This window comes from Dromaius novaehollandiae, chromosome 22, assembly GCF_036370855.1.
Source record: "Dromaius novaehollandiae isolate bDroNov1 chromosome 22, bDroNov1.hap1, whole genome shotgun sequence".
Taxonomy (NCBI): domain Eukaryota; kingdom Metazoa; phylum Chordata; class Aves; order Casuariiformes; family Dromaiidae; genus Dromaius; species Dromaius novaehollandiae.
Window position 1 is genome coordinate 7758973 of NC_088119.1, and position 19748 is coordinate 7778720.

The 19748-nt window shown below is 45.4% G+C and overlaps 1 protein-coding gene across 4 annotated transcripts in view; it reads left to right on the top strand.

Annotated features, from left to right (window-relative positions):
* The window catches only part of TANC2 (tetratricopeptide repeat, ankyrin repeat and coiled-coil containing 2), a 278047-nt gene that overhangs the window by 191475 nt on the left and 66824 nt on the right, over window positions 1–19748 (top strand). For all 4 annotated transcript variants that reach the window (XM_064524519.1, XM_064524517.1, XM_064524518.1 and 1 more), the window contains 3 exons: window positions 4552–4815; window positions 15372–15497; window positions 18947–19228. In XM_064524519.1, the coding sequence (XP_064380589.1) occupies window positions 4552–4815; window positions 15372–15497; window positions 18947–19228 (672 nt within the window). The remainder of the gene's footprint in view (window positions 1–4551; window positions 4816–15371; window positions 15498–18946; window positions 19229–19748) is intronic.

The window sequence follows — 19748 nt, forward strand, 5'->3', positions numbered from 1 at the left end:
AAAAGCGAGGTGAAGTCGACTCGGCGGAGTTTGCCTAAGTGCTTTTAGTACCTATTTTCAGCGCGATTTGTGGCGCTGGCTGCTTCACCGTAGTTATTTCTTTAAGGCAGCGCAATCCCTATTTCCCACTGGAGACATGCTGTCAATCCATGTGTACGAATGGATTTCGTAGCCGTTGCTCATCATCAAATGGGGACTGTTGCAAACCCCTGTGGTCCCATCTGAACCGCGGACATGAAAGTTGACGTTTTCCAGGCATGATCTCTGCCCGGAGCAGAATCGAACGGGGTGGTACAAATCCCCTAGCGTGATTCGACTCAAACAAACACAGTTGGAAAACACATGCTCCAGGGCACCGGCCAGCAAGTAAATAGGAGTTAGAAATAATATTTACTGTGCTGTAAATACACGACACTTGCTCAAAGAAACGTACTGCTGGCTGCAGTGACATCTAGGATGCTGCCTTAGATGCGCTCCTACTCGAATACACTTCTGTTTTTCCCAAAATAAAAAAAAAATATTTTAAAATGTGTGACTTGCAAAAAGTTGTAATCGGATTGTTTTAGCAAGGGAACAAGCTTGGATAGGGATACGGCAGATCCTCCGGGAGCGCCGCGGCGAGCATTGCCCAGGGATGTCCGGGTTCCTCCCTGCTGCCGTTGGAGGGTCTTGACCGAGCCCAAGCCCGTCCCGCCAGGCAAGCTGGCACTCGGCGCTGAGCAGACTGCTCCAAGCCCAAATCCCTCCTCTTTGGGGTATTTGAGGTCATGGGTTTATCGTTCCCAAGTTTAGTGTGTGCTGCCTTTTAAGAGATTGCGTTTTCTGGAGATTTTGGCTGATTATGTGTCTACGTGCTTAAAAACCAGGACTTGTGAGAAACCTTCCTGCAGTGTCCGAAGGACTGCTGCTTTCTTTCGCAATCCTTGTGATAAGAAATGGGTCGTTTTGTCATCTCCACCAGTGCAACAGCTACACCGCCATTTCCCAACTTTCCCGTTTTTCCCGCGGCAACGATGCCGCGAGCCGCCCTCGGGGAATGTCACTCTCCTCCTAGCAGGGCTGCAACATCCCGCGTCCTCCCAACAAGACCCCGCGTGACCGAAACGTCCTCGACGATGACGATTCCTAACGTTGGCTTTCTCGCGGCTCGGCTCAGCCCATAGCTCTTCTGGCTCAATTTAAACCACGTAACGTGAAATTGCAGCTGGTCGGGGACTTCTGCTGCTGCTGTGCGCTTCCCCGTCGGCCAGCATCGCCACTTCTCCTGAGCACCGCGCTGCGTTAAGGCTCCGAATAATTTTAGCGTAGAGCTGTAGCGTGGGCACGTCGATGTCGCAACAGCGGTCCGGCGAGTTGGGATGGGATTCGTCCCAAGGGTGGGTCTTCATTCCCCGCGCAACTGTCTAAAGAGATTATTCCTGTAAAGCACAGTTAATCCCCCGCAGGGGCAAATGCAGGAGATCATGGGTGTGTGCGCTCAAACACCCGAACTATGCGGACGCAGGCCCTGTCCTCGAATACCCTCCGCGGCTCTGTTCTTTGGAAAATTGAGGGTATGAGTATGCCTTGCAGAAAGGGGACTATTTTGCAGCTTTCCTTCTGGTTGCAGGTGTTTATCTAGGGGCTTCATCCTAACTGGAGCATAAATTAAGCTCTTTGCATCCAAAAAAATCTTTGCACCTCCTTCACGTGTGAGCACTACCAACTTTTTTGCCCCCAGACATCGTGCTGCAACAACCTTGGTTGGTGAGGACAGCGGGGATTTGCTGGAATTGGGCGTTGCGCTCCCGGCCTCCGGTTGCGGGCGGCGATCCCCGAGCTCGGCTCGCCTGGGATCAGCACGGCACTTTGGGTGCTCTGTCGCGGAGCTTCCCTTCTCCCCGGGGACGCGCTCTGCACGGCGGTTCGCGTTGCCGCCTGGTAGATAGCCTCTCGTCTCTGCCTTTTAAATAAAATCAGAATTGTTTTGATTTCAAAGAGCTCATGGAACAGGTTAAGTCCATGAAGCAATCGCTTGCAGCCGGGTAGCAGCAGCACTTCCATCGTCCAGGGCTGTTCCGCAGGTGAATTAATCCGCAGGGAGCAATCCTCAACACCTGACTCGATGGAGAATTTGCACATAAAACTGCCTTAGTTTAAAATACTGAAGTTGATGTTTAAAATAAACACAAATTGCTGATTTTAAAAAAAAGGGACCATCAGTGTTTATTATCTTTTTTCTTCTTTGCTGCTTCGTGTAAAGAAAGCTTATTTTGGCACACTGTTTTATTTGATTTTCCGCAATTTGATGTGTTTGAGGGTTATTTATTTCAGCTGCTGATGTGCTGCTACAAAGATTAATTAGGAATAAACTGAGATAAGTTTTTAAAATGAATGGATTTTTCCGTAAGCAGACGACATCGTATGCCTGGCCCTGCAGACCCCCACTTTGAAATGGGAGCTCTTCTAGATGGTCAGAAACATCTTTTTCCATATTAAACCATTTAGAGGGAGCAAGAGCTATCTGGGAACATCTGTTTCTTGTCTCTGTCCGATTTTTCTCATGTTAAAGTGTAAATTTGTTCACCTGACAGGGTATATTTATATGTCAACAAGCCAATATAAATTCTTATCGGTTGCGTGTATTGGTTTTAAATTTCAAAATAGCTTGTAAACAGCCAAAATTTGGAATACCTTGTGAGATATGACAATATCAATCCCCCTTTGTGGAGGAGAAGTGCGTTACTGAGAAATAAAAAGAGACAGATAGAGGTAAGGCCAGAGCTGCCCAAAATTTATTGGGATGGGGAAAGAACAGGCACAGGAAGAATTATAGGTCTTGCTTTTTTGCTGCTGCTTTTATGGTTTGTGACTTTAGATGCAACCATTTAATTCTGGTTCCTATTATAATGACATCTATACGATTGAGCCAGATGAGTCCTTGGACGCTGAGGTTGATGTTTTTGCCTGGGGAATAGGCTCCCGCGGTCTGCTTGATGCCTCTGCAAGCACCGCCGCCTGTGGCCCCTGATTTTAGAGGTCTATGGTTCCTGCTTTGTTAGTGGGGAGAGGTTAGGTCTGTGCGAGCATTTCCAGTGACTTTATTCTTACGCCTCTCATATGAACAACTGGCTAAAATTCGTAGAAGGGATTAAAAAAAAAAAAAAAAACCCACCCACTTGCAATTAAATTGCATCCTCAGGGTGCATCTTTTAGGTGCCCTTTGACTAGGCTCTCTTTTAGAGGCTGCTTACTGTTGAAATTTGGCATAGAAAAAGCTTTTGCCTAAAAGCGTGCGACTCTTTGGAGCAATTGCCTGTTTGCATTTATCGATATAGAAATAACCGTTGTGGCTGTTAAGGAGGCTGTGCGGCCCTCGCTGCAGGAACGGGCTCGTGCGAAGGCCGGGCGGGCTGCCCCCGAGGACGCCCGGCAGCCTGAACCCGAAGCGGTAGGTGCGGGCTGCTTTGCCCGGGGACAGGCGGCATAGAAATTAGCAGAGAATTTGGACTTGGGAAGGTATTTACCGTGGCTGAGTGGAAAGGATGTGTTTCAATGGATTTTTGACATATGCAATATTAGTAAGTAGATCTACCAAAATAGCAGACGTTTGGGGCTTAGGAGGATTCGGGGTGAAGTTGGATCCTCTGGGTTTTGCACAGAAGCGGGAATGTGATTGCAGTGAGTGAGAGGGTAGCGAGTTCTGGTCTGCGATTTTGTTTTATTTTGTTTTGGTCAGTTAAGGAGGTTGGATGCACTCAAATAATCTAGTATAGGCGTTGGGACCGTTCCTCAATGCCAAAGAGGTTTGATTAAGACCTCGATGAGCATTGGGAAAACTAAAGACTTAAGGAAAGTCAGAAGTCTGAAAGAGGTTATGGCTAGGGAATAGCTAAATCCAGAATTAAGAGCAACAAATCCCAGGTGAGGGGAGATATTAGTGGTAAAAATCACTCTAATATTACCAATTACCAATTTGAAAGTTAAAATAGCAGTAGTCTTTATTTCTAAAATCAAATAATATATGGAAAAATGTGTGGGTTATATTTAAAGTTGCATTAAAAAAAATGATGTAGCTCAAATGAGATACTGGGATCAGTTTGTGAACCAAATTAATCCGTACGAATTGATGATTAATACAAGGTAATTGTGGGTTTTCTATGTCTATGTTTTAGCATTGTTGGTTTTAGCATATTAGTTTGTAAACCTGTCTCTAAGAACCTGTCGCTGTGATGCAAATGAAGGGACACGAGAAGCTCTGGTAATGTTTCTTCCTTCATCGTGTCGCCTCTTTGTGCGCTTGTGTAATCTAATACAAAGTAGTGCATAATTTTTAATACTCTTTGTAAGCACAAATGGCTTTTAACAGCAGGAGCCCGAACATGATAGCTAGGTGGCCTTTGAGAAGTAGTGAGTAGAAACAGTATCGTCAAACTAAGTTCCGTAATCTCAGATTTAAGCGAATGTGGAGAATCTGATGAGCGTCGCTTTTGGCTTTTGCCTTGCGTTTCAGGATGTATGCAAGCAACTCTTTCTTGGTTACTCATTTTGTTTATGATTTCCTCCTTCCAGCTACTTTGACAAGCTACTCCGAAAATGTGGAACGCACGAAATATGGAGGGGAAAGCAGTAAAGAACTAGGGTCGGGAGGAAACCTGAAACCGTGGCAGTCGCAGAAGTCCAGCATGGACTCCTGCCTCTACCGTGTGGACGAGAACATGACGGCCTCCACCTACAGCCTGAACAAGATCCCGGAGAGGAACCTGGAGACGGTCTTGTCCCAGTCGGTGCAGTCTATTCCACTTTACCTTATGCCACGGCCAAATTCAGTAGCAGGTAAGAAATGCATATTTTTGCCTTTAGGTCAGAGTGTCGTTGCAATGAGGCACAGTGCGTGCATGCACCGCCTTTTTCACGTTTCCGTTATTTGGAGAGAAGTCTCCTTTCTGTGATCATCATTGAGTGTGCCAAAATTTTCTTTTTATTTGAATTATTATTTCTAATTGGAGAAAAACTGAGGGTAAAACATTGTTTAATGGTTATTTCAGCACTCTAAGATCCCTTTTTTACAAAATTGCAATAAGGTTATTGGAGGATACACACACACATATCTATAAAACCATTCTTTCTTAGCAAATATTGCAATACAAATATTTTCAGATTTATAATTCCAAGGCATAGGCATTTCCACTCTTTCGAAGGAATCAGTCTGAGTAAAATCAAGGGCCTGGTCTTCTCTGAAAGATGATGATAGCAACTTAGGAGTTAAGAGAACTGTGAGACTTTCTGTCTACAGAAAAATCACTCTGGATTCCACCTCTTTTGATGAGATTTTGCCCTGAATGTAATAGCACACAACTGGGGCTTTTGTGTGCGTGCACTAGTTTGGTTTTTGCAACATCTGGGATTTGCTAATGAATATAATCTCTTCTTCTGGCATCCCATCAACATTTTCTTCATTTAATTTCCTGTCCGCTGTTCGAAAGACTCTTAAACGATGCTGCAACATATCTCCTTAGTGTCTTCTAACAACCTGATCAGCTCCTCCCTGAAGCTGCTACCAGCAGGACAGAAAGAAGAGACAGGGTTAAAAACATTACTGCTTTACTGAAAGGCTTCTCGTCTGAAATTGCTCTCACTTGCTTTGCTACTCTGTCATCTTTGCTTGGTAATTTCTCTGGGGCTCAGCGTTGTGTTGAGATGCTCTATATGTCTATCTATATGTATTTTATACGGTCCCTGCAGGATTTGCCTGCTGGCTGCCGGTATTAATAGCGGTCCAGAAACTCTGGACCGTGAAGAGCCTGGGAGGCTGTTAAAATAGCATCTCGTGTCCACCTAGGCTGCACTGTGTAACTAGATTAGATTTACTTTTTTAATGCCACTTTGGCGGATCAAAGGCCTAAAAGCAATGCAGAAATGAGATTTTACAGACGCTAAAATATGAGGACCCTAACCATGGTGATGCAACAACAAACGCTATTTACTTAGGCCTGTGAGAATAAAAACATGGGATTTCGGGAATGAAAAGAGGCGACGGCAAAAGGGTGAGGAGTGGTGGTTGCAGAGCCCGATCACATAGGTGTCGGGTTCCTATAGACGACACCTCATCAACGCTCTCCAAAGAAAAACGGAGCAGGCCAGCTAGCAAAAAATCCAAATACACATGTGCTTTGGTTAACCTGCTGTTGGCAGACGTTGGCTTGCATGGCACATTTAGAGGCAAATACTTGTTCAAGAGAAAACCAGCTAGCAAGGCTAGGGAACACTTTTTTTTTTTTGCTGCTTTCGGTAGTAAATGAGCTAGCAGCGCTCATATCCCGGTATAAATCCTTGTGGTAGCAACTTTGGAAAAGAACGTGCGATATGGCTTAACCTTTTACTATTGAATACTCATATTTTATTTCCTATAAATTTATGGCATCAGAAAATTAGGTTTTCCAGCTGATAAATTTGCATGCTTTTTCTTCTTCCCCCTGGACTGGTTAATCTTGGTGCCTGTGTACTTGAACGATAGGAGAGGGAAACCAGATTGGGCCAAAAAGGTGCAGTTTCTTGGCCAACTTGAGCCTCTCTCCAAAATGTGCAGTTACCCAGAGTTAATCCCATGCCGTCCGTGGGCTCCACCAGGTCCTTGGCCCAGCGCTGTAGGTATTTGGTAGATCAGATCAGCAGACTAAGCTGCCTGCAGAGGGACCCTCCGGAAAATACGTGTGCTCAGCTCCAGCCTGGAGCCCCGGGCGCATTTGTGCGGCCACGAAACGGGCAGACGCGTGCGGTGGTTTAAGCTCACGGTGAAACCGCACCTTTGCTAAAACAGACCATTCTTGCCTTTTTTTGAAATGGAGCTGAGTTTATTTTATATGCAAACCCTCTATTTTTAGTAACTAATGCACAGCAGCGCTTATCGTGTGGATTTTTTTCTTTTTTTTTAAGGTTCTCCCTGTATATCCTCCCAAATGGGCACAAGCTGTTACAGCAGGCTTGCAGCAGCGATCGCTGCCCCGTAACGAAGCTCCTCGCCCACGGGGCAGAACGGAGTTGCCACTACTCTTTTCCTAAAATCACCCTTTAAAAGCTTGCAGTTATATTTAAGCGGCACCGTACGTGGGAGGCAGCAGCCGCTGCAGGTTGGCCTGGGGAGCTCAGGCATCGGCTGCTCCAGTCCAGCTTCAGATTTCATCAAGTCTTTTCAGGCTAAAAATGCAGTTCAAGGCCCGAAATTGGTTTTGCACACCGCTCTCAGATTGCCTTTGTAAATGCAGGAGAAACTCGACTTAGTTCTGCAACCAGAAAGTCTCAGCGTGGTCATTTTTTTTTTTTCTTTCGATGTCAAAAAAACCAAAAAGAAAAAACCCCAACTATTTCTGATCTCCTTAGGAAGTCTTGTAAAGATCTTACTAAGTTGGCATTTGTCTCATGCTTCCCCCCTCCAGGCTGGTGGAGCTAAATACTCTTTAAGCATTTTTTAGTTCATCTCTGTGGAATTCCCAGATTTTTTCTTTTTATGGTTTTCTGAAGGGTTTTTTTTGATATTTTCTAAATTGTCCCGTTTCATCTGTTTTCCTTAGGAAGTCCCCATCACTTCAAGAGTAAGAGTGATTCCCTAGATATATTCCTTTTATCTTCGGGGAGAACATCTATTTCTACAATATAGTTTGAGGAAATGTAGAATTTCATCAGTTAAAGCACATTAAAAGCAGAGAACTTAAATGGTAGGATAGTATTCACTCCGGAGACTAAGATATATCCTACACCCCATAACAGAGATGGGATAGAGTGCCTCCTTGGATAAGGGCTTTAGTTTCCATAGTGTCTTGGAGTTGGAAGAGAATTGCATTTTCAATACCGTGCGTTTAGCAGCTTATAATTTTCCTGAAGTTTTGCACGGTTTGAATTTTGACTTTCAGTTCCAGGTGGCTTTAGCATAATGGTTCAGCCATGCTGCGTATGAAAATATGGGGAAAAGGCAATGGTTTTGCCTGAATTAAATTCTTGTACTCGCTTCGTTTGAGGAGTCCCAGCACCTCCAACCTTTGGAGCTTTGCTTTGAACTTGCCACGTGGGTAATCACTGTTGCAGTACTTTAATTAAGCCCCTCTTAAGGCTCTCTATCGGAGTAATTTCTTCTAATCTTGCTGACTTCAGTCATCTGAGACATCTTGATTTCCATAGTGGTTATATTATTAGGGAAAGAGTTGTAAAAATCAAGTTGAGTCCTGCTAGCCTTATAGTTACACTTATTGGAAAATGCACTCTATTTTTGGTAAAGTCAAGCCCCAGCGATGTAAAATGAAGAGTATAAGCATTGGTTATGGATAGGATTAGCACGTCAGGGTTTTAAAGGAGCATTTTTAACTGCTTGTGCACAGGGAGGTGATCATATTTCTATTAACAAATATTTCCATGATATATCACAAATCCATTCAAATACTTCTCTTTAGTTGAGCCAGTGCTCTATTATATGCTTACACTATATAAAATTATCGTGGATTTTGATGTGCTTTAAGAAAAAGGCAAATAGAAAAGTTTTTTAGTTCTAATGAAGAAAAATCCCTTCCCTTTTTAGCAAGCCAAGATGGGGAGCGTTTGCGGGTGCGTTACCTCTCGAGAGCGTGGCGAAAGCATGCTAGAATTAGCAGCAACTTTTCTTGCCGCGTGACATCCACAAAGCATAATTCAATAATCACTAATTTTAATTGAAACCCCAAATCTGGAAGCTTTAGGAAAAAAAAAAAGTAGTAATAAAAGAAATAGGAACAAAGAAGTGAAGTCATATGGAGAACCTGTTTGTTACGGTTACTCTTAATGGTGCCACCTTTGCTATAGACTTCCTCTGCTATAAATGTGTTTAGAACAGGATAGTTTGTTCTTCTAGAAGTTTTACTGGTGGAGCTGTGCCCGTATTAGGGGTGATATAATGGAAATTTTTCTGTCCTTAGCCAGCGTGTACAAAAGCCGTGTGTAAACAAGGTATAACGCTGGCGTAAAACAGTCATTGCCGAAGGTCCTGGCGATCGCAGCGGCCAAGGGTGCGGAGCTGATCCGGGAACGCTTGGTGATCATGATATGAAGAGCAACAGTAAATAACGAAGGAAAAGACTGAAATTCCCTTTTTTGTCCCGTTTACCGGTGCTCCGGTCATTTGGATGACGGTTTCAGGAAGACGATAAGCAATTGCTAGCAAAACTCTTTAAAAAAAAGCCGGGGGGAAAAGGTCTTTCCTTCTATATCCCGCAGCACCCTTTACCTCTCCGGGAGGATTTTGTGCATGCCGTTGTGTTGTGGGAAATGATGGCTGCAGCTCCTGAGAGGTTATGATCCAAGAACAACCCCTATTAAAATAATCCCTGCTCTTCTAATAAGTCTTTAAAACTCAGTTTTATAGCTCAGGACGGTATGAATCCGTTTGGGTTGCTGTTTTATTGTTCCCAGAAACTGAAAGCTTCGACTGTATTTTCCTCCTACCCCGTCCCAGGCAAATATGCACAATAATCCTTTTTATATACTTGGACATTTTTTCTACTAAAGATCAGAAGACGCTTGGCACTGGAGCTGGGCATTCGGGTTTTTCAATGAAGACGAATGTCTTGGGAGAGACGTTGTGTACAATGGACTTATTCTGTTACCCATGGAGCGAAACGTGAAATCTTGCCTTATTGAGACCACATACATGGTTTTATAATATCTGTTTGAATGTTAATAGAGAATTAAAATGTCCTTGAATAATACCAGCTCCCCTCTTTTCCCCCTTGCGAAACATAAAATAACCAATATATCATTGGGCTAAGTACTAATTTAAATTCTTTACCCCTTAGAAAGCAGAGGGCAGGGTTTGCATAAATGCCTCTAAATGACGTCTTTTGGAGAGCACAGCGAGCAGCGGTTATCTGAAGGAGCATCCTGTAGCCCTGTTTTTAGCACGTGGTCGGCAAGAGGAAAAAAGTCCCCAGGCCTGCAGAAATGTGGTGTGACTTGTAAAAACGCAAATCTTCCCCCTGCTGCGTCCACGTCAGAAAAACAAGTGGTCAAGCGGCGGTGTTTGAGCAGGTGATGAAAATGAAGAAACTGGTTGCAAAAACTGATTTCTTAATTTTGAGGTATGTTCCTCTTTGCTTCTTTCCCGTCCTCTCCTCGGAGGAGTCCAGGACCCATCCAGACTGACCAAACCGTGACGTGTCAGGCCAGTGCAAGAGCCGCTGTAAGACCGCACGCGGGAAGAAGCACAGCAGAGGCTTTTTAAGAGCTACCTTTCACTCTGCCCAAGGGAAAGAGAATTGATGCAAAAATAGCGCAGGAAGAAATATGATATTAAAGGAAATACACTGCAACACAAGGGAAAAAAAACCTCTAATTAGATCTGGCACAGAGGGCTTGCTTTTGTCGTACTTTTCCACAAACCCCGCAACGTTAGCTGTGTTGCAATGGAACAAAAATTTGCACATTTCTTACTTTTTTTTATTGCTTCTGGTTAAACTTTCGGTACAATTCTGCACATGAATCATCCCAAGGAGAGAAATGAAACCAAGAAGATGCTTAGGATAAAACCCCAAATTTACTGTTCTCCTAATTGTGTTTGATGGTTTCTTGATAGCAGGCCAGCTATCCAGCCAAAAATGATGTTAGTAAATCTGAAGTGCATGTATTAACGAAAGCTGTAAGGAAACTGAGTTTGGGGTACGTGGAGAATATTTATCTGGTAATGACGCAACGTGATCCGAGCATCGGTCATAGCAAACCGCATGCACTGGCTTGGATGAGCCGGCGACTCTCGCCCTCCCGCTTTCCTCCCCCCGCAGAAAGAGCCAGTCTGCCGAGTCCCCCGGGTAGCCGGGCTGCCAGATATCGGTTCCAAGTCAGGTTGTTTCGTATTCGTTGTTTAGATAAGTCACGGAAACAGAATTATCTATTTCTCTGCCATTTCCTTGGAAGAATTGCATTAGCAGCATGCAAGTATTATTTTGGAGGAGGAATTTTTTTTATCCCTGGTGTTTTATCTGCAATCGCTGCATCTTATTACATAGGGTAAGCTTTGCCATTGAGGGGAAGCTTTCAGCGGTTTAGTATTGTATTTTGCAAGATAAGTTGGTTTTGCATAATTTTTGAAGTACTGAAGCACAGGCTCAGGGGGAAAAAAAATCACTTCTAGCTTCTCTATGGCCTTAGATTGCTTTAATTATTCCTCCGTTTTAAATGGGAAGGTTAAATCTCAATTCATCAGCCTTTAAAATGGCAGGACAGTTGTACTGACAATTGCAAAAATAAGCCATGGGGAAATGCGAAATGGATGTGGCATTTCACGCTGACCACAGTTCGTAGCGTGCAGGGAGAAGTCTCCTCGGTGTGGTTGCAGAAGATGATGACGGAGAAGGTGGGGAAAAAAGCCTGGCTTGGGGCAGTTGAGGAGCAACTCCTTGGTTCTGGTAGGTGCACAAAAACCTGTATGGGTTAAAGGTGACAAAGTTTTGCACCAAAACTAAAGGAGGCCGGGCTTTGGCCATCGTGCCGCCCTTGTCTGGCAGCGAGCAAGGTCTGCCTCTGCTCACCAGCTGGCTCTGCAGCTGGCTTCCCTCGCCTCCTAAAAGCCATTTCGCAGGCAGGAGAGAGGGTAAAATGCAGACTCATTAAATACATGAAAAATAATAATAAAAAAAAAATGCCAGCGGAACTGTTCTCCCCAGGAAGCGAAACGATTGTTCTGCCAGGAAACCGCTTGTTTATTGTAGCAACTCGAAAAATAGTCAGCTGTTTGCCTCCGAAACTCCTTTCTGCCTGTCGGTGCCCCAAGCAGCCCCATCCGTCAGCCGTCGGGACCGTCGGAGCCCCGTGTCTTTGCAGGCTGCTCTTCTGGAACAAACCGAATCGACTCATTTCCCTTTATTTGCAATAAAAAACTTGACTCCCGTGTTTAGATAGGCCTGAGTTGCTGGGGGAGCGTGAAGAACATCTTTCAGGCTTCATTCCTGTCTTTCGACCGAAACCCACATCCTGGAAAATTAATGCAATTTTAAAAGATTTTCAGCCTTTGCGTTGAAGGAACTTTCTAAATCACGCAAGTTGGCAAGCGTGGGCAAAATTAAGCTCCTCGGAAACCACCGTGAGCCCCACCATTGCTAACCATCCTCTGACTCGCTAACTGGTTTTGTCTTGAAAACCTTTCCCTACGTTACAAGAAAGAAAAGCCTGCAGCCTGCAAGTAGCAGCGGAAAGATGGGAGTGATACATATGAGATGTTTTCCTCGTGATCTAATAACTGTGGCTTTTATGTAAGAGATGAAAGGAGATAATGCAGAATTGCATACCTCTGAAAGTATTTGAAAAGAGGTTATTGAGGAGTCTAAAAAAATAAAAGGAGGCTGCAAGTCAAATTTGCTAATGACCACATGGTAACACCGCTCTCTATTCAAGGACTAATGTGAATTTTCATCAAAATGTTACATCTTTTTGTTGGCGAATAATTGGCAGAATGTAATTTTTTGGTTTTAACCATAGTTATGTGAATAGAGAAAACGGAGCTTCTATCAGTTTGCAGCTACACCGAATGCTCTTATATGAAGAAATTAAATTGCCGGCGAGATTAATGTTTGTGGTCATCCTTGATGGCTCGGTATGTGCTTGGGAGAACTCAGATGGGACTGGAGCAGGACGGGATGCACGGTTTAGGAGAGGAAATACTGCTCTTCAGCAACTGTTCTCAGTGTATCTATACATATATATACACACACACACACACACACACACACACATATATATAAAAGAGTAGAAGGGATCTAGCAGTGAGGCATGGGCACCGTTGTACGCTGCTATGGGTGCTCAGTTCTTGCATCGTGGCTTTTTTTCCCTTCAGTTTTATCCTTCATTTTTTTCCGTTCAGCCTCTGCAAGGTAACTCAAACTGAGTTTGCCGGGATATTTAACAGAACTTGGGACAATATTCCCCGAACTGGGAATATTCCCCTATGCCAGTGCTTGCTGCAGGGGAACTGCCGTGTAGATGCTCTGGCTCGTTTGCAGAAAGGGGCCATAAATTGCCCAGGTTCATGTCCAAGGAGGCAGGTTGCGTTGGCCCGTGCCGCCTTGGTGTGATGAAGCTGCAGCCCGAGTCCTGCAGAGGCCGTGAGCAGCTTGCAGTGGCTTTAGCGCTTGCAAAAAATAACCTCCATCCACCGCAAATCCACGTCTTTCTAATTGCAGCATTTCAGCTTTAATCTGCTCCTTCACAGTGAGCATCTAATCAACTTTCTAAGAGTAGAGGAGCATGAAGGACATCTAAAAACAGGCTTGGATCGTTCTCGCTTCTCTTTTTTTCTCACTCCTGCTGTCTACCTTTTGTCCGAGTAATGGGATGCTGGCAAAAACCAAACAGTTGACGTTTCCAAACTTCCCATCGCTGTCCTCTTTTGTGAGTTCTTGTAAATACCGTTCAGCCACTTTTGAGAACACCACTTGAAATTGCTGCCAAATTGAAGCACCTCACCCCCTGCTGCAGCCCCTAAATCTCTCTGAGCTTTGGACCACAGCAGGATCTCGTTAAGGCTTTTACACGGTGATCGGGCATCTTATGAGAAGTGTTTTGCTGAGTTTTGCAATGTTCTGCCTTTAAGTTTTGTTAAGTTGTCATGTCCTGGGTCGTGGGACGAAGGTTGCAAGCCCTGTGCCCTGAGCGACTCCAGGTAGCGAGCTCAAAACGTTGCTCCGGTTCACAGTAAAAGCATTAATGTTGGCTTTACAGGCAGTCTTTGAAGAAGTCGGTTAATTATTTCCATTTACAGTAATAATCTCGTTATGGTAAGTGACCAAATACTAAAGGGGGGAATGAATTAGAAGTTGCACTCATTTCGTTTGTCATTCACTAATCTCCCGGGAGCTGCTTTATGCTGCAAAATTATAATAATAATGAATGTATCAAAAAAGCAGTATCAGATCCAAACAAAATACTGAAGAGCTGGATATTGACAGTGATTTCCATTGGTTTAGTAGGAATTTCGGACATGTTTATCAGAACAAGAACAGACCTGGTGATCTGCAGAGCCTTTTTGCTTGTTTTTATCGGAATTTCCTATTTATAATTGGGAATAGTATTTCCAAGTGGTTGAATCTTCATTCTTCCATGTTATAACGTTCGGTAAGTTACGCAGCTGAAAGGTGCTCTAAAACGGCAAAATCGCATTTGGTCTGAATGGAAACACTTTCCGCACGATGGGTAATTTCACATACGTATGGTCTGAACTTGTTCTCTTTAAAGCACATTTTGTCCTGTCTTCCAATCAGTTATCACCGTATATAAAAGTATTATTCCTTGCACTGATTGCTGCAGCTTGGTGGCAAATGTTAAGTGTAGTCATCGCTCCCTGATGTGGCCTGGAGGCGTTTTCTCATCAACCCGTGAGCCAGCCTCCTATTCCCTTTCGTAACGATATTCGATATTAAAAATATTTGCAATCATAGGGTCGCTGTGGAAAAAAAGCGTTACTTACAGAACCGATCGCTGAAATGAGCAGTGCGAGTGTCGCATCTTGATAAGAAATGTGGTTTTTATTCCAGCCACATGCACGCATATAGCGATGGCACCTTCAGCAGAGACCATTAAATTGTGCCTCTTTAATCTAACATCCTAAAGAAAACAAAATTCTCCCATGAGCAAATAACACTGGAAGAGTAAAGTTATCTTCTTCAGCTCAGACTAGCGTTTTTCTCACCTGCTCGCGTGGTTTTGCTTGTCTGAAGGTTTAATTTTTCTGCCCCTGATTCTAGCTTTATGACTAGCTAAACGCTTAACATCCAAATTAAGCAGCTCTAAAACAATCGACGAGGAGGTTGTGGCCTTCGGCCTAATGCGTGCTGTTAAATTGTCTTCCCTATAGCGGGAAGTGCTGACCATCCCCGTTAAGCTTCTTACGTGTGCCATTAAACCAGTTTGGTGATTGGGAGGATTTAAGATCAGGTCTGAGAGTTTCTCTTTGTCTTTTTGCTGGTGGACGTTGACAGCAAACCCAACCTCAGAGGACGTCCGGGACAGGAGATGATGGTGCCAAGACGCCCTGTTATTCTGGGCCGCGGGAAATCACAGTGCCAGCCGCTTTCGTGCATCACCTATCCCAATGACCTGTCATATCTACCTCTGCGAAAGTAGCATCTTTCTCAGGGAGCAAAGCAATTAGAATAAAGCTCCTCAAATAGTATTTTATGCTTTTTTCATCCTCCGTTGGGTTTATGGCCCGTTGAGGTCAAGAGTGGTAATTTGGATGTAGACTTGCTTTGTCTCAGCTGTGTTTATCTAATGCAGTTATAACTGTGTGTGTTTTATCGAAGAAAAAAGGGGGAAATGTGTGTTAAGCAAAACTCTAGGTGTCAAAGCCAGGTGCGATCGACTCGTTTGCTCTCTCGTGGCAGCCACCAGCTCGGCGCACCTGGAGGACCTGGCGTACCTGGACGAGCAGCGGCACACTCCCCTCCGGACGTCGCTGCGGATGCCGCGGCAGAGCGTGGCGGGCGCCCGTGCCCAGCAGGACCTGCGAGGTAGGAGCGAGTCCATGTTCCCCGCGCGCTCACCCACCCGCGGCCGCTGCCTTCGGGAGCCTCCCGACATCAGGGCGCGCGTCCCCATCACAGGCGCCGTCTTCGGGCAGCACCTGGGCTTCGGAGAGGCCTTTCGAGCGCACTGGTTTTGCGGATCCGAGGATGAAACTGTAAAATCCTCTTTCTGGGTCTTTTTGGAGAATTTCGGCTTGCTGCTGCCCCGCGAGACTAGTTCATCCCTGCTTGTCTATAGGGCAAGCGGGTCCTCTCGGCGGTGCGGAAACTGCTTTTCTCTGGGTAAGATGTTACTTATTTCCCTTGGGAAGCTGCCCGGACGCTGGGGCGAGGAAATCCGGCAGCGGCGCTGCGTTTCCGTGCAGCGATTTGTGGCCCCTTGCAGCAGCGCTGGGATTTCTGCAGAGCACCCAAGTCCCCAAAGGGGGGAAAAGGGGGTGGAAGAAAGAAAGAAAAAAAAGGAAAAAAGAAAGTGGTTTGGTGTCGTTTTGGATCGCAGTTTGTAATGAAATCACATTGGCTGCCGAGACGCTTATAAAAATGCGTTAGCAGGCAGTCGGTGAAGAAAGCAAACTTTGACAGACCAAATTTCCATATGTTCCCGTGGAGGCACTTGCCAAGGCTCCGCAATTTGCAGCACTTGCATCCAAAACATGGAACTTTATTGTAGGAACAGGATCAAATTGTTTTCCAGACATGCTTTTAAAAAACACGTAGCTCTGCATGAGGGTTACCCCCTCCCCCTTTCCTATTTCTTTGCTTTTTCGGTGAGGCTGCGTGAGCAGGGCATCAGCGTTGGTCTTCGGGGTGCTTGCTTCTGCTTCTCGGGGAGGCGAGTCTTGAAAAGAGAGGGAAAAGGATGTGAAAAAGACGAAACCGCCACTATTTGGAAAGATTTCCTTTTCATTGAACACGTAGGGTTTTTTCACCCCGAATACTACAAGTGCCAAATATTACCTTGAAATGGCTTCGATCTGGGCTGCGACAAGCGCCAGCTTTGTTCCAACTGGAAATCCCAAACTCAGGTTTAGCTTTAATATTTCTGTTCTCAGCACTGCTGAAATAGTGAGGCAATTACTGGCCTCGTATCTGCTGGCATACATTGCAGCCCGTTTATTTTGTTCCCAGCGTCTACAAATCCCAGTGCAGAGCCATTAAACGGGGGACCATCCCTGCTATTTTTTGTGCCTGCTAAATCAGTTATTTTAACCAGGAGCGCGACTTGGCGGTTGCATGCCGAAGGCTAAGAGCAGTAGGAGTGTTTCATAGCAGCGGCAGGTTTCTAACAGGGCGAACACCCTCTCCCTTTTCCTAGTTTGAGCCAGCAGGATTTGAAGCTATTTTGGGCTATTGCAACGTAACGTGCGGGATGATAGTCGCGATGCACCTTGGAGTTCAGAAGCAGATGGCAACCAAATTGTACGGTGTTGGAGCATCCCTACCGTTGCCATCATGGCTTTTTTCTCCAAAGAGAAAAAGTCATTGCTGATGCAGTATGTAGCAAATCATGTTGCTTAGGTGAGATTTGGAGGGGAAGAGCGACCGATGGACATATTCTAGTATATAATAATTCTAGTATATGCAAACTCCACCGTTATGATGGAAAAGGGCTCGCGGCACGGACCGGCATCTCCACCCTCGTATAAAGAAACCCCATTTTTTCTTGCCCTTGTAGCCTAAAGCACGTTGCTCCTTTGCAAGTGGGGATACAAGTACGGCTCTAGTCTGTACTATTTAATGTACTGGGGAAAAAGAAAAAAGATTCTTTTAAAGGCACAACGGGAATGAAAAAGCAATCAAAATATGTAACGTTTTAAATACATGCACTTTTCTTCTGTATTAGTAGTAAATCCCAGGCTCTTTGGCAGCTCGGGGTTCAGCTGCTCAGTCCCTCGGCGACGTCCGTGGAGGATTTCCAGGCGACTTGGGAGCAGCTCAGAGGTTCCCGTGCTGGGACTCCCGAGTGGCAGCGCCGGGGCCAGGGCAAAGCCCCCAAATCCGGGGCAAGCAGCCCTTCTGGGAGGGAGGAGTGGCGTTTGGGGAAGATTCGGAGAAACACGGCATCTTTGCCATTTGTAGCTTCATCTTTGTGTCTCCCAGAGCAATTCCTTGTGCAGCTGGGGAAAGGCTCTCATGCCAAAGCGGCACACTTGGCACACGCCAGTTGGTTCAAAAGGGGAAAAAAACCATGTGTTTATATTTACAGCAAGATCTTAGGGGTGGTAGCATAGTTATAACCTCTCCTCATGTAGATAAAACATACTAGTGTTGTAATTTGATAGGCCGTTTTAAATGAGCTGAGCTTTCAGAGCTCGTTTCCCGGTACGAAGCACGGTGCAGTAACGTTATCCGTCCCGCTCGCTGCCTTCGCGCCGGCGCGGGAATCCCGCCCGGGGATCGAGCTGCCGCTTGCTCTTTGCACCGAGGCAGGTGAGCTGTTGAAGCAATGACAGACTGCAGCACTTGCTGAGCTATGCTTGTGCTTTTTAAGGATCTGAGAGCTTTAAGACTTCAAAGACGGAAAACAGTCTCAATTGGAAGCAGCTAATGTAAATGCTGGCGGTACAGATTGTGCCGAGAGATATCTCTCTTTAAAGCCATAGTCTCCTGCCTAAATGCTCCTTCAGCCCTGCTCCGGGAGCTCCTCCTTTCACAGCCTTGTGTGGTTTCTTTGGAAACGTGCTATAAAGACGTCCAGGTTTTGTATGGCCGTTTTCATTGCCGTCGTGCCATAGTATTTCAAAACAAAAGGAATTCAACATTTGTGATCCGCAGCTCAAATTTTGCCCATGTAAACATGTTGGCTTCAAACCACGTCCCGCACGTGAAGTAGCACCCTCGCAGGGTGTGTTCAGCCCGGCTTTACCCGGATAGATCCAACTCCTCGTTCCCCTAATGCAGCTCCATCCGCTTCAGTTAATCCTGACTTGAAGAAATTATGTTTTAAAATAAAAAGTTTGCAGCTGTTTAGGTGGAGCCGTTTGGGGAGCCCCTGCCTCCTCTCGTGCTCCTTGGGATAGGTGCGTTGCTTTAGTTGCCTCTTGTCTCCCTGGACAAACAGTTCGGGAGTCGCGTACGGTTAGAGAAGATCTCCTTCGTATGGTCTCCTTCGTATCAAAGGGAGATTTAGATTTTTTTTTTGGTAATCAATACCAAAATTTAGCTTTAATATCTGATTTCTTATTCTCTATGTTACAATGCATAGTCCATCCTACAATATCATTGCTACTACCCATGAGCACAGATAGGCAGCCTTGACCCCGAGTTTTCTAAACCCTTGCGGACTTATCAACAGTTACATTCCTTCCTGCCACGTGATTTTAACTGCCCAGGTTTCCCTGTCGCTTGAGGGGAGCCGAGTGATTTCATTGACGGTGCTTTCACTCTGCCAGCATCCGTGTTTACGCCGTTTCCCTGTCGTTTCTTCCTTGCAGTGCGCTTTGCACCTTACCGACCTCCCGACATCTCTCTGAAGCCGCTGCTCTTCGAGGTGCCCAGCATCACGACGGAGTCGGTGTTCGTCGGCCGCGACTGGGTGTTCCACGAGATAGACGCGCAGCTGCAGAGCTCCAACGCCAGTGTGAACCGAGGGGTCGTGATCGTTGGCAACATCGGGTTCGGGAAGACCGCCATCATCTCCAGATTGGTTGCCCTCAGCTGCCATGGCACACGCATGAGACAGATTGCTTCTGATAGCCCACACGCCTCTCCAAAACGTAAGTCCCACGGGACACGCGCCTTCAAAACTCAGAGACCTTTTCTATTTACTTCTGTAGTATTTTGGCTGAAAAGATTCCGTCGCTCTTCAACCCCAATAAATCATGTTAAGAGTTTGTTGCCAGATCTGTGGCTCTGGAAGCACCCATCAGCAATATTTATACTACTCCCGTTCCAAATCTACTCTTAGAAGAGTCAAAATAGTCTGTCTCTTATTTTTCTGACATAGAAATATCACAGATTCTCTGTGGTCTGCTTAACAGAAAAACTCTGGTTGTAATTGCCAGGATTTCATTATTATAAATCTGTGTCGAACCATTGCATCCTCCTTCCCATATGACTGGTTTCGCGGTTTATCATGGTATAAAGGTTTAGAGGAGGTCGCACGCTCCATATAGGCTTGACACCCGGTTGCCCTACCTCTTGTGGTCCCATCCAACTCGCGTCACTCTGCGCTGACAGGTTCGCAGGTGGGGCTGACAGCAGTTTTGAACCACACAGCTCTCGTTAAGTGCATAA